General features: G+C 42.4%; 1 protein-coding gene across 4 annotated transcripts in view; it reads left to right on the top strand.

Annotated features, from left to right (window-relative positions):
* The window catches only part of LOC122555394 (cell adhesion molecule DSCAM), a 706,376-nt gene that overhangs the window by 672,656 nt on the left and 20,754 nt on the right, over positions 1-12,966 (top strand). For all 4 annotated transcript variants that reach the window (XM_087992496.1, XM_043701363.2, XM_087992497.1 and 1 more), the window contains 2 exons: positions 2,043-2,240; positions 10,267-10,569. In XM_087992496.1, the coding sequence (XP_087848622.1) occupies positions 2,043-2,240; positions 10,267-10,569 (501 nt within the window). The remainder of the gene's footprint in view (positions 1-2,042; positions 2,241-10,266; positions 10,570-12,966) is intronic.

The following is a 12,966-nucleotide window of genomic DNA, read 5'->3' on the forward strand; positions in this document are numbered from 1 at the left end:
TGTGTATGTGTGTGTACGTGTGTGTGTGAGAGAGAGTTGTGTGTGTGAGAGAGTGTGTGTGAGAGAGAGAGTGTGTGTGTGAGAGAGAGAGAGTGTGTGTGTGTGAGAGAGAGAGAGAGAGAGTGTGTGTGTGTGTATTTATATATACAATATCTTCCAGTCTTGGGAAAGGTCTTCAGCTGTAAAATCTATACCAGTTGATTCCCATTTTTCTTGTTTGGTTAGATGTTCGTGGTTAGGCCAGCATTTAGTGCCCTTGGAAGGTAGCAGTGAGCCGCCTGCTTGATATCACTGCAATCCACGTGGTGCAGGTACAACCACAGTGCTGTTTCGAATGTTAAAGGAACTTTGGTTAATTGCAGATAAAAGCAGAAGAAATAGGAGCTCTCTGTGCCTGCTCTGCTATTCAACCAGAACACAGCTGGTCTTCTGGGCCAATCCCACCTTCCTGCACAATCCCTATGTCCTTTGATTCATTTAGTATCCAAACATTTATCAATAATTTTGCTAGACCTGCTAAGTGTGAGTATGTGTGTGCACAAAAATGTATGTGTTAACTGTTTTTACTTGGACTCTGTCCACGACCCAGTGGGGAAAAGTGTTAGTTGAGCTCCTAATTTTCACAGTGCATCCTCTAATTCTCCTCTAGTTCTACTCTCACAGTCAAAGTCAAATAACCATCTCGCATCCACATTATCAGTGCCTCCCAGGATCCTGAAGACCTGAATTGTGTCCATTTTCCATCAGCCTCCCTCCATAAAAACCTGTTTCAGTTTCGAATGACTCAGCTACCTAAAGCTCTAAATACCAGCACCATCCTTTTCATTCACTGTTTCAAAGGAATTTTAATAAGCACACATCAGTGAGCCCTTTGATATAACCTGCTTAGTTCAGCAGGAAAAAGAAAAGGCATTTTAGCTGGGGAAAGATTTTGAATAAGTCATTTATGATGGAAGATAGGAATACCAAAGTTGAAAGTATTTTAATTTTGCTTGTAATTTTCAAGCCTGCGGTGCATTAGATCTCTCACTGCAGATCTGCATGAGGGAATGCCGCATTGTTTAAAATGATGATCATTGCAGTTTAATTAGATGTAAATAATTCAGAATGCTTTGGAAAATAACAGAGTCGTTTCTGTGAATTTTTTATGAGAGCATGGAGAAAAATAAGTGTGGAATAGCATTAAAGGTCTGTATTAACAATTACGCCAATTTGTTGTGAAGATCAGATTGTAAATTATACAAATGTCACATAAACTGAATAACAGCTTGACTTTGAAATCCAACCACATTTGGCACCTGTTTTTTTGGGGATCCAAGGGGCCTCTTAAAGCTGCAATATGACAGTCAGGAAGTGCATACTGAATACCAGCCAGAATTCCCCCACCCGCTACATTGAAGTAGGCAAAACAAGTTGGAATTTCAGGACCAACCGGAAACAAGTATTCAAGGATTAACATCTTTGCTGATACAGTTAGAGCATTTGTGCCCGTTTTGAGCCCCCAGTAAAACAAAGGTTGCACTGCAAGTTCTGTAAAAGCTCATATACATGAATCTTATTAAGTTATCCTTGAAAGGATCTCTACAGGCCGTGGTCTACAGAGTGAAATTGTTCAAAAACACACTTAGATGCAATCTCGTATGCCTTCAATGAAAGGCATCTACCGTCAAATTATGCACAGTAAGTGACCCTAAAGCTGCACTGTAACTTACAAATAAACGCCATAAGGAACCATCAAGTGTAATTTCAGGGTTTATGTCTGCAGTGATTACACAGTTCAATTGGATTGTGAATGCTGTATATTGTCCCAGACTATGGTCTTTTCAGCAGAGATTGAAACAGACATGATAAGAGCTATGAGTGCTGAAAATGTACTACTGTGCAATTAGAATGAATGATGAGTTGCAAAGCTGTCCAATTTGGATTCTTGTTATTGAGATACAGAGATGGCAGACTTCCACCATCCTCAGAAATTAGACACATCGTGACATTCAGCTTCTGTTGACCAGTGGTGTTCATTTTCTGAATTTTGTGATCTTTAGATCCCACAGCCCGCAGGACTGTGAAGGGAGTTCCATCAGCTCGCAATAGGTACTCCAGCCAGTGGACACTGAACAGACCCCACCCAACCGTATCTGCTCACACGCTAACAACTGACTGGAGAATGCCAACACCACATGTTGCGGGATCTGTTGATAAGGAAAGTGACAGCTACAGTGTCAGTCCATCTCAGGACACAGGTATTACTGCACTCTTGCACAGAAGCTTTCCATCATCCCTCCCCCAATGGAGGAAATCATTATCCAGTAGATGATGCTCGATGATTTTTCAAGAGTATAAAACATGGAAAGGGCGGTTGAGGGAGTTGATAGGACTTCCTTTGCATGCAGAAATGATAAATGAATATCAGGCAGCAAAATAATGGGGACCATATGGGCTTCCTGTCTTTTACACACAAGAAATGACTCCCCCCTGCATTACTAACAGGACGGTTTTTATGACTCATATGGACTATAATTTGAAATGTTTTCGACAGCATAGCCCAGTGCTGCTGAACAGACCGAGAGGTCAGCAGCAGCTGCAGCTAGTCTCATTATTAGCTCATTTACAGTGTGCTGAGTTTGTCACTATAATGCCACACTTCTCCGAAAACGAAAGTCTTACATTCTTATAGCATCCTTCACAACCACAGAACAAGTCACATTATCCTATAACCACTGCTGTACTTTTGTGAATGGCACCAAGTTCAAATCCCATTCCAAGCCACTGAGCACAAAAATCTAGATTGACATTGCTGTGCATTTCTTACTGAGTACTCAGCATTGGAACTGCTGTATCATAACCCTCTGCTGTGCTCTCTCCAATGTGTTCACATCCTTCATATAGTGTGGCTCCCAGCACTGCACACTATATTGCAGCTGAGATATAACAAGTGCCTTATACAATTTGGGGTGGCTCAGTGGTTAGCACTGCTGCCTCACAGTGCTAGAGATCCAGGTTTGATTCCAGCCTTAGTTGACTATATTCATTGGAATTTAGAAGAATGAGGGGTGGTTTGAAAGAAACATATCAAATTATGAAGGGAATAGATAAGCTAGAAACATGGAGGGTGTATCCACTGGAGGACAGAACTAGAACTAGGAGTGTAGCCTCAAAATAAGGGGCAGCACATAGAAATAAGTTGAAGAGAAACTTCTTTACCCAAAGGGTTATGAATCTGTGAAATTTCCTGCCCAGTGAAGCTGTTGAGGCTATCTCATTGAATGTTTTTAAGGCAAAGATAGGTAGATCTTTGAACAGTAAAGGAATTATGGGTTATGGTGAGCGGGTGGGTAAGTGGAACTGAGTCCATGAAAAGATCAGCCATGATTGTATTGAACAGCAGAGCACACCGAATGGGCCAAATGGCCTACTCCTGCTGATGTTTCTTATGTTCTTACGTACATGAACATAAGACATTTCAACTGACAGGACAGGAGGACAAAGTGGATTTATTAATAGGGACATAGAATAAACGAACAAGGAGATTATGCTGAATTTAGAACCCCTACAGTGTAGAAGCAGGCTAATCATCTCATTGAGTCCACACCAACCCTTTGAAGAGCATCCTACCCTGACCCACCTCATCCCTGTAACCCTGCATTTCCCATGGCCAATCCACCTAGTTTGCACATCTTTTGACTGTGGGAGGAAACCAGAGCACCTGGTGGAAACCTATGCAGACACAGGGAGAACATGCAAACTCCACAGAGACCAGGTGCTCTGGTTTCCTCCCACAGTTGAAAGATGTGCAAACTAGGTGGATTGGCCATGGGAAATGCAGGGTTATAGGGATGAGGTGGGTCAGGATAGGATGCCCTTTAGAGGGTTGGTGTGGACTCAATGGGATGATTAGCCTGCTTATACACCGTAGGGATTCTAAATTCAGCATAATCTCCTTGTTCGTTTATTCTATGTCCCTATTAACAAAGCCCAAGACACACTATTATCCACTTTCTCCTCCTGTCCTGCCAGATGTAATGTCTTATGTGCATGTACGTAAGAACATAAGAAACAGCAGCAGGAGTAGGCCATCTGGCCCATCAGAACTGTTCCGCCGTTCAATACAATCATGGCTGATCTTTTCGTGGACTCAGCTTCACTCACCCGCCATCTCACCCGCTCACGCTTTCCTGATGAAGGGCTTATGCCCAAAATGTCAACTCTCCTGCTCCTCGGATGCTGCCTGACAGGCTGTGCTTTTCCAGTGCCACACTCTCGACACTCACCATAACCCTTAATTCTTTTACTGTTCAAAGATCTACCTATCTTTGCCTTAAAAACATTCAATAAGTTAGCCTCAACTGCTTCACTGGGCAGGAAATTCCACAGATTCCTAACCCTTTGGGAAAATAAGTTTTCCTTCAACTTAGTTCTATGTGCTGCCTCTAATTTTGAGGCTATGCCCCCTAGTTCTAGTTCCACCCGCCAGTTTCTATCTTTATCAATTCCCTTCATAATTTGGTATGCTCCTATAAAATCACCCCTCATTCTTCTAAATTCCAATGAGTACAGTCCCTGTCTACTCCTCATATGCCAACCCTCTCAATTGTGGAATACACCTAATGAACCTCCTCTGCACCCCCTCCTATACCAGTACATCCTTTGTCAAGAAAAGAGACTAAAACTGCACACAATACTCTGGATGTGGCCTCACCAGCACCCTATAGAGCCGCAATGTAACATCCTTATTTTTAAAAGTCCATTTGCCTTCTTAATTACCTGCTGCGCCTGCAAACCAAGTTTTTGTGATTCATGCACAAGGACACTCAGGTCCCTCTACACAGCAGCATGCTGCAATTTGTTTGATGAAGGGCCTATGCCCAAAACGTCGAATGTTCTGCTCCTCAGATGCTGCCTGATCTTTTGTGCGTTTCCAGCGCTACACTTTTTGACTCCAACCATTTAAACTTAGTCCATTTCTCTGCAATTCCTACCAAAATGGATGACTTCACATTTACCAACGTTGTATTCTATCTGCCAGACCCTTGCCCACTCACTCAAACTATCTATATCCCTCGTCAGACTTTCAGCATCCTCTGCACACTTTGCTCTAACACTCTTCTCAGCATCATCTGCAAACTTCGACACACCACACTTGGTCCCTAACTCCAAATCATCTGTGTAGATTGTAAAATAATTGCAGTCCCAACACTGATCCCCAAGGCACACTTCTCATCACTGATCACCAATCAGAAAAAACACCCATTTATCCCCACTCTTTGCTTTCTGTTAGTTAATCAACCTTCTATCCATGCTAATACATTACCCAATACAGTGTGTACCTTTATCTTATGCAGCAGCCTTCTGTGTGGCACCTTGCCAATGCTTCTGGCAATCCAAATGCACCACAACCATCCGTTCCCCATTGTCCACCATGCTTGGAATATTCTCAAAGAATTCCAGTAAATAAGTTAAACATGACCTACCTTTCATGAACCTATGCTGTGTCTGCCTGATGGGACAATTGCTATCAAGATGTCTCGCTATTTCTTCCTTCATGCATTTTCCCACTACAAAAGTTAAGCTAACAGGCCTAAAGTTGCCCACCTTCTGTTTACCTCCTTTTTAAACAGCGGCATCACATTTGCTGTTTCCCAACCTGCCAGAACTGCCCCAGAGTCCAGTGAATTTTGGTAAATTACCAAGAGCGCATTTGCATTTCCACTGCCATCTCTTTTAGTACCTTGGGATGCATTCCATCAGGGCGAGGAGATTGGTCTACCTTTAGCCCCATTAGTTTGCCCAACGCCACCTCTTTAGTGATAATGATTATTTATAAGTCCTCACCTGCCATAGCTTCTTTGTCTTCAATTGTTGGTGTGTTATTTGTGTCTTCCACTGTGAAGACCGACACAAAATACCTGTTTAATGCCTCAGCCATTTCCTCATATTCCATTACTAAATCCCCCTTCTCATCCTTTAAAGTACCAATGTTTATCTCAGCTATCCTTTTTTGTTTTATATATTTGTAGAAATATTTGCTATCTGTTTTTATATTCTGAGCTCATGATCTATCTTAACTTGCTTTATATAATTTTTGTCATGGCTTTCTGTTGACCTTTAAAGATTTCCAAATCCTCAAGTTCCTCACTGATCTTTGCCACTTTGTATGCATTAGCTTTCAGTTTGATGCCCTTCTTTATTTCCTTAGTTACACGTGGCTGATTATCCCTTTTCCTGGTTCCTTTTCTTCGGTATATCATTTTGCCGATCATTTGTGAAAAATTGCTTTGAAAGTCCTCCACTGTTCCTCAATTGTCACACTACATAGGTTTTGCTCCCAGTCTACCTTAGCCAATTCCTCCTTCATCCCATTGTAGTCTGTTTTGTTTAAGCACAAGACACTGGTGTTGGATTTTATCTTCTCACCCTCCATCCTTATTTTAAATTCAACCATACTGTGAGCATTCTGTCCGAGAGCGTCCCTAACTAAGAGATCATTAATTATTCCAGTCTCATTATACCGGATCAGATCTTGGATAGCTTGCTCCCGTGTAGGTTCCATTACATACTGTTCAAGGAAACTGTTGTGGATACGTTCAATGAACTCCTCCTCAAAGCTGGGCGAAAGTGAGGACTGCATGTGCTGGAGATTAGAGTCGAGAGTGTGGTGCTGGAAAACCACAGCAGGTCAGGCAGCATCCAAGGAGCAGGAGAATCAACGTGTCAGGCAAGAGCCCTTCATCAGGAATGGCCATTTGATGAAGGGCTTTTGCGTGAAATGTCAATTCTCCTGCTCCTCCTCCTCAAAGTAGCCCTGAATGACTTGATTTGACCAATCAATATGTCGATAAAAATCTCCCATGATAAGTGCCATTTTTACATGCATCAATTATTTCTTTGTTTATTGCCCACCCTACCATGATGTTATTATTGGTGGCCTATAGGGTATGCCTATCAGTGACATTTTCCCCCTTGCTATTTCTAATTTCCACACACATTGATTCAGCCTTCTTCTCTGTAGAGCCGATATCATCTCTCATGACCACCCTGATGTCATCCTTAAATATTACTACCTCCCCTTCCTTCCCATCTGCCCTTCTGATTAGTCAGATACCCCTGGATATTTAACTCCCAGCTGTGACCTCCCTGCGACCAAGTCTCTGTAATGGCCACTAAGTTCTGCCCATTCGCAATGATTTGTGTGGTCAACTTATTTACTTTGTTTTGAATACTGCGAGCATTCAGGTAAAGCGCCTCTATGTGAGTTTTGATACCTTCTTTTTGAATCCTAACACATGTCCCAGAAGAGCCTTTGTCTGTAAGCAATCTTTTTCTGTCAGTACCTGGTTTCCACTCATCTTAGTGTAACATCACTCAGCTGCCTCTTGCTTTTTATTTACTGTCTTGATTCTGTTTTTCCTTAAGCCCTCACCACTCTAGCCACTCAGAGTCTCCCTTTAGATTCCCATACCCCTGCCAAACTAGTCTCAATGCTATTGCAAACCCAGGATTCCAAATGAGTTATTTTGTTAACCTGCCCTACCAATTTCAAAGGTTTGTGCACAACATGAAGAGATCTATATCTCTCTGCACTCTCTCTAAAATTGTTTCATTCTCTCATCAACTTGACACAGCTCACCCCAGATCTAAAGCACCAGGTGCCATACTTGACACCCACCTTCCACACCAGACCCGATTTCTCCCAGCCCCCAAATCAACCCACAAACTCTGCATCACTTACCAACTTGTATCCTGGAAACCTACCCCTCAGCTTACATCCTGGCATCCTACCCAGCTGGCAGTCTGTTTCCTGATGCCCTAGATGCAGCCTATTTGGCATCCTACCCATGGTGCACAAACTCACTCCCCAGCTGTCACCCTACCTAGTTGGCATCATTCCTTCCCCCTACCCATCAGGCACCAAACCCTCCCAGCACAGTTACCACAAAGATATTTCCTAATCAACTTGTTTGTTTGTGTCATTATGCATCTGGAAGTTGATGGGACTTTTTTTTATTCATTCACAGGATGAGGGTGCCATTGGTTAAGCCAGCATTTATTGCCCATCCCTAATTACCCAGAGGGCAGTTAAGAGTCAACCACATTGCTGTGTGTCTGGACTGTAGGCCAGACCAAGTAGGTACAGCAGTTTCCTTCCCTAAAGAGGATGAGTGGGCCAGATGTTTTTTTTTCCTCCCCTGAAATTCAACAATAGATTCATGATGATCTTTTGTCTCCAGAGTTTTTTTTACTGAATTCAAATTCCACCAACTGCCATGGTGGGATTTGAACCCAGGTCCCCAGAATGTTCCTGGGTGTCTGGATTAACACTCCAGTGATAATCCCACAAGGCCATCATCCCCCTTGGATCAAGGCCCCCTCTTTCAAAAGTAAGGACACCAGCATGACCACAAGAGCTCCTCACACTTGCCTTACACTCTTTGACAGTAGCAGTGCTACAAAGGCATTGTCAGAATGGAAGTGCAACATTTCTGAGGAAAAGCCAAACAGAATCTCCTCAGAAATGTGGAGCTTCCTTCTTTTCTAAAAACAAAAATAAGGGCCGGAGATGCTTGAGGTTCCAACTCTACAGAAACTCCAGCCTGATATTTCACTTTGGTCCAGAAAGCAGCCATTCATCACAAATTACCCCTTTGAATTGGTGCTGAGTCCACTGCTTTTCGTTATTTATATAAATTATTTGGACGTGAGCACAAGAGATATAGTTAGTAAGTTTGCAGATAACACCAAAATTGGAGATGTAGTGGGCAGCAAAGAAGGTTACCTCAGATTAAAATGAGATCTTGAGCAGGTAGACCAATGGGCTGAGGAGTAGCAGATGGAGTTTAATTCAGATAAATTTGAGGTGATGCGTTTTGGAAAGGCAAATCAGGGCAAGATGTATACACTTAATGGTAAGGTCCTAGGGAGTGTTGTTGAACAATGAGACCTTGGAGTGCAGGTTCATTGTTCCATGAAAGTGGAGCTGCAGGTAGATAGGATAGTAAAGAAGGTGTATGCTTGCCTTTATTGGTCAATGCACTGAGTATAGGAGTTGGGAGATCACATTGCAGCTGTATATGTCATTGATTGGGCCACTTTTAGTTTTACTGCATGCAATTCTGGTCTCCCTGTAATAGGAAGCATGTTGTGAAATTTGGAAAGGTTCAGAAAAGATTTACAAGGATGTTGCCAGGGTTAGAGGACTTGAGCTATAGGGAGAGGCTGAATAGGCTGGGGCTGTTTTCCCTGGAGTGTCGGAGACTGAGGGGTGACCTTATAGAGGTTTATAAAATCATAAGGGGAATGGATAGGATAAATAGACAAAGTCTTTTCTCTGAAGTGTGGGAGTCCAAAACTAGAGGTCATAGGTTTAAGGTGAGAGGGAAAATAATTAAAAGGGACATGAGGGACAACTTCTTCATGTATAGGATGGTGGAATGAGCTGCCAGAGGAAGTGTGAGAGGCTGGTACAATCACAAGATTTAAAAGATCTAGTTGGGTATGCAAATAGGAAGAGTTTGGAGGGATATGGGCCAATTGCTGGCAAATGGGACTAGATCTATTTAGAATACCTGGTCTACATGAACAAGTTGGACTGAATGGCCTGTGTCTGTGCTGTACAGCCCTATGACTCGGGTAAATCTCCTGTAGACTCTCTCCAATGTTTACACAGCCTTTGCAAATGATTTCCAGAATCACACAATTTACAGCCAAGGCATATCCTGGGACTTACAAAGAGTTTAAAGCCCAATTTCCTCACTGTTTATTCTTTGGCCTTTGGGGAAAAATGGGGCAGAAATTGGGAATGTGAATACTGGCGCCTGGATTTTCACCACAGAGTTGAGAAGCTTACCTTGAGAAACCTAGCATATCCATCACTATGGGTATGACCCCATACATGTAATCTTTGCTCTGGACATGCAATTGGGAGCTGGGGTTGGAACTGTGACCTCCAGAGATAGCTCAGAAGTGAGGTAGCCTGGTTAAAAGAATTGCCTCCATTCTCTGGAACTTTGGACCCTTTTTATAACAGATTGTGAGGCACTTGAACATACCCCTCAGTCTCCGCTGTCTCTACCCTTCCAACACTCCCATGCCACCTGATGCCTGCATGCCACCTCCATGTCTATCCACTAGGGGCAGCAGATCTCAGGAATTAGATGGAGATGAGAAAGCATCTAAGAGAACCCTCTAACTTACACATTCCATCAGAAACTAACTTTCACACTGTGAAAATTGGAGTTTGGTTTTGTACTGAGTAATGTTCTCTCCTGTTAGACAGAGCACGCAGTAGCATGGTCTCCACAGAGAGTGCCTCCTCCACATATGAGGAGCTGGCACGTGCTTATGAACATGCCAAGATGGAGGAGCAGTTGAGGCATGCCAAGTTTACAATCACGGAATGCTTCATATCGGATACATCTTCGGAGCAGCTGACAGCTGGGACCAATGAGTACACAGACAGCTTAACATCCAGCACACCTTCAGAATCGGGCATCTGCAGGTTTACTGCATCACCACCGAAACCTCAGGATGCAGGAAGGGTGGCAAACATGGCAGTGCCCAAAGCACATCGACCAGGTATGTCACAGTGCCTTGAAAATGTACCTCAAATGTCTCACTATCTGCCAATGATTGGCAAAGGTTCAACAACAATAAGTCAATTAGCTTCAGCTTTAGTCTTACACCGAGTTTAAATGTTAGATTGAGAATTCAAACTTCAATTCACTTTCAAATTCAAATCTGCTGTTTAGTACTGATACCTGATCTCTTGTGGTATTAAGATGAATGTAGTTCTGATCTTCAATGAAATCTTCCATGGTGAATTAGTGACATACATCTGGGTATCCATGATGAGTTAGTGACGTACATGTGGGTATCCATGGTGAGTTAGTGATGGACATGTGGTTATCCATGGTGAGTTAGTGATGGACATGTGGTTATCCATGGTGAGTTAGTGATGTACATGTGGGTATCCATGGTGAGTTAATGCGTACATGTGGGTATCCATGGTGAATTAGTGATGTACATGTGGGTATCCATGGTGAATTAGAGATGTACATGTGGGTATCCATGGTGAATTAATGATGTATATGTGGGTATCCATGATGAGTTAGTGATGTACATGTGGGTATCCATGGTGAATTAATGATGATCATGTGGGTATCCATAGTGAATTAGTGATGTACATGTGGGTATCCATGGTGAGTTAGTGATGTACATGTGGGTATCCATGGTGAATTAGAGATGTACATGTGGGTATCCATGGTGAATTAATGATGTATATGTGGGTATCCATGGTGAGTTAGTGATGTACATGTGGGTATCCATGGTGAGTTAGTGATGGTCATGTGGGTATCCATAGTGAATTAGTGATGTACATGTGGGTATCCATGGTGAGTTAGTGATGGTCATGTGGGTATCCATGGTGAATTAGTGATGTACATGTGGGTATCCATGGTGAATTAGTGATGGACATGTGGGTATCCATAGTGAATTAGTGATGTACATGTGGGTATCCATGGTGAGTTAGTGATGGACATGTGGATACCCATGGTGAATTAGTGATGTACATATGGGTATCCATGGTGAGTTAGTGATGGACATGTGGGTATTCATGATGAGTTAGTGATGAACATGTGGGTATCCATGGTGAATTAGTGATGGACATGTGGGTACCCATGGTGAATTAGTGATGTACATGTGGGTATCCATGGTGAGTTAGTGATGGTCATGTGGGTATCCATGGTGAATTAGTGATGTACATGTGGGTATCCATGGTGAATTAGTGATGGACATGTGGGTATCCATAGTGAATTAGTGATGTACATGTGGGTATCCATGGTGAGTTAGTGATGGACATGTGGATACCCATGGTGAATTAGTGATGTACATATGGGTATCCATGGTGAGTTAGTGATGGACATGTGGGTATCCATAGTGAATTAGTGATGTACATGTGGGTATCCATGGTGAATTAATGATGTACATGTGGGTATTCATGATGAGTTAGTGACCTGCATGTGGACCATCCTTGGCGAACTAGAGAATTCAATGAGTTTAATCCGCAGAAATCTGATGGAAATTTTTTGATGCCAAGTAGACAACTTTCCCTGGTGTGTAACTAGGATCATTCAGACTTCAGATCTGAATAATTTCAATCTTTAGATGATCAATTATTGTGCTGCACCAGAATTATTGTGCTCTCCACTCCCATTCCTTGACCTGACCAGAGTGGAGTGAGAATGAATGGAATTTAAACATCTGTAAGTTTTAAACAAACAAAGGGCTCAATATGATTACTGGGCATTACATAGCTATCAGGAGAGCAAGATCTAATTTTCTCACAGGTTTCTGGTCAGCACCTTTTGCCATCAGCGAAGAGAAAGAGAAGAACTTGTTTTTCTTCAAACACTGTTTCTGCTGTTGTCACATTGCTGTTGCAAACTCAGTCAAACAGTAGAGTCTGCAAGTACAACACTCACCTCAGGCATTCATGTTCTCTGCTGCGAAACTAATGATAGCCCTGTCTGTGGATCAATGTCTCTGAAGCAGTAGCAATGTTTGGCCATAAGGGTGTCATTAATGAGCATGTCACAATATATATTTTATCTATCAATCTTGCTTGCTTAACCTCTTTCAAAACTACTTCTCCCCAGAATATTTTAGTCATGTATTTTGTTGAAGTTATTTCCAATCTAATCACTTCACAGGGCAGTTACTCAGAACACACAGTGTAGCATCGAATTATACAACACACAAGGAGGCCAATCAGCCTTTGGTGCTTATACCGTTACAATTGAATCTAATTTCACTCATTTATGACAGTGCACCAAGTAAAATCATTTCTCCTCATCTTATCTCTGGTTTCTAATTGAAGTTCTCTCAAACATAAGAACATAAGAACTAGGAGCAGGAGTAGGCCTTACGGCCCACCAAATTTCCTCCACCATTCAATAAGATCATGGTTGATCTTTT

Source organism: Chiloscyllium plagiosum, unplaced genomic scaffold (genome assembly GCF_037043375.1).
Source record: "Chiloscyllium plagiosum isolate Xiang-an unplaced genomic scaffold, Cpla_swu_hap1 HiC_scaffold_12, whole genome shotgun sequence".
NCBI classification, from domain to species: domain Eukaryota; kingdom Metazoa; phylum Chordata; class Chondrichthyes; order Orectolobiformes; family Hemiscylliidae; genus Chiloscyllium; species Chiloscyllium plagiosum.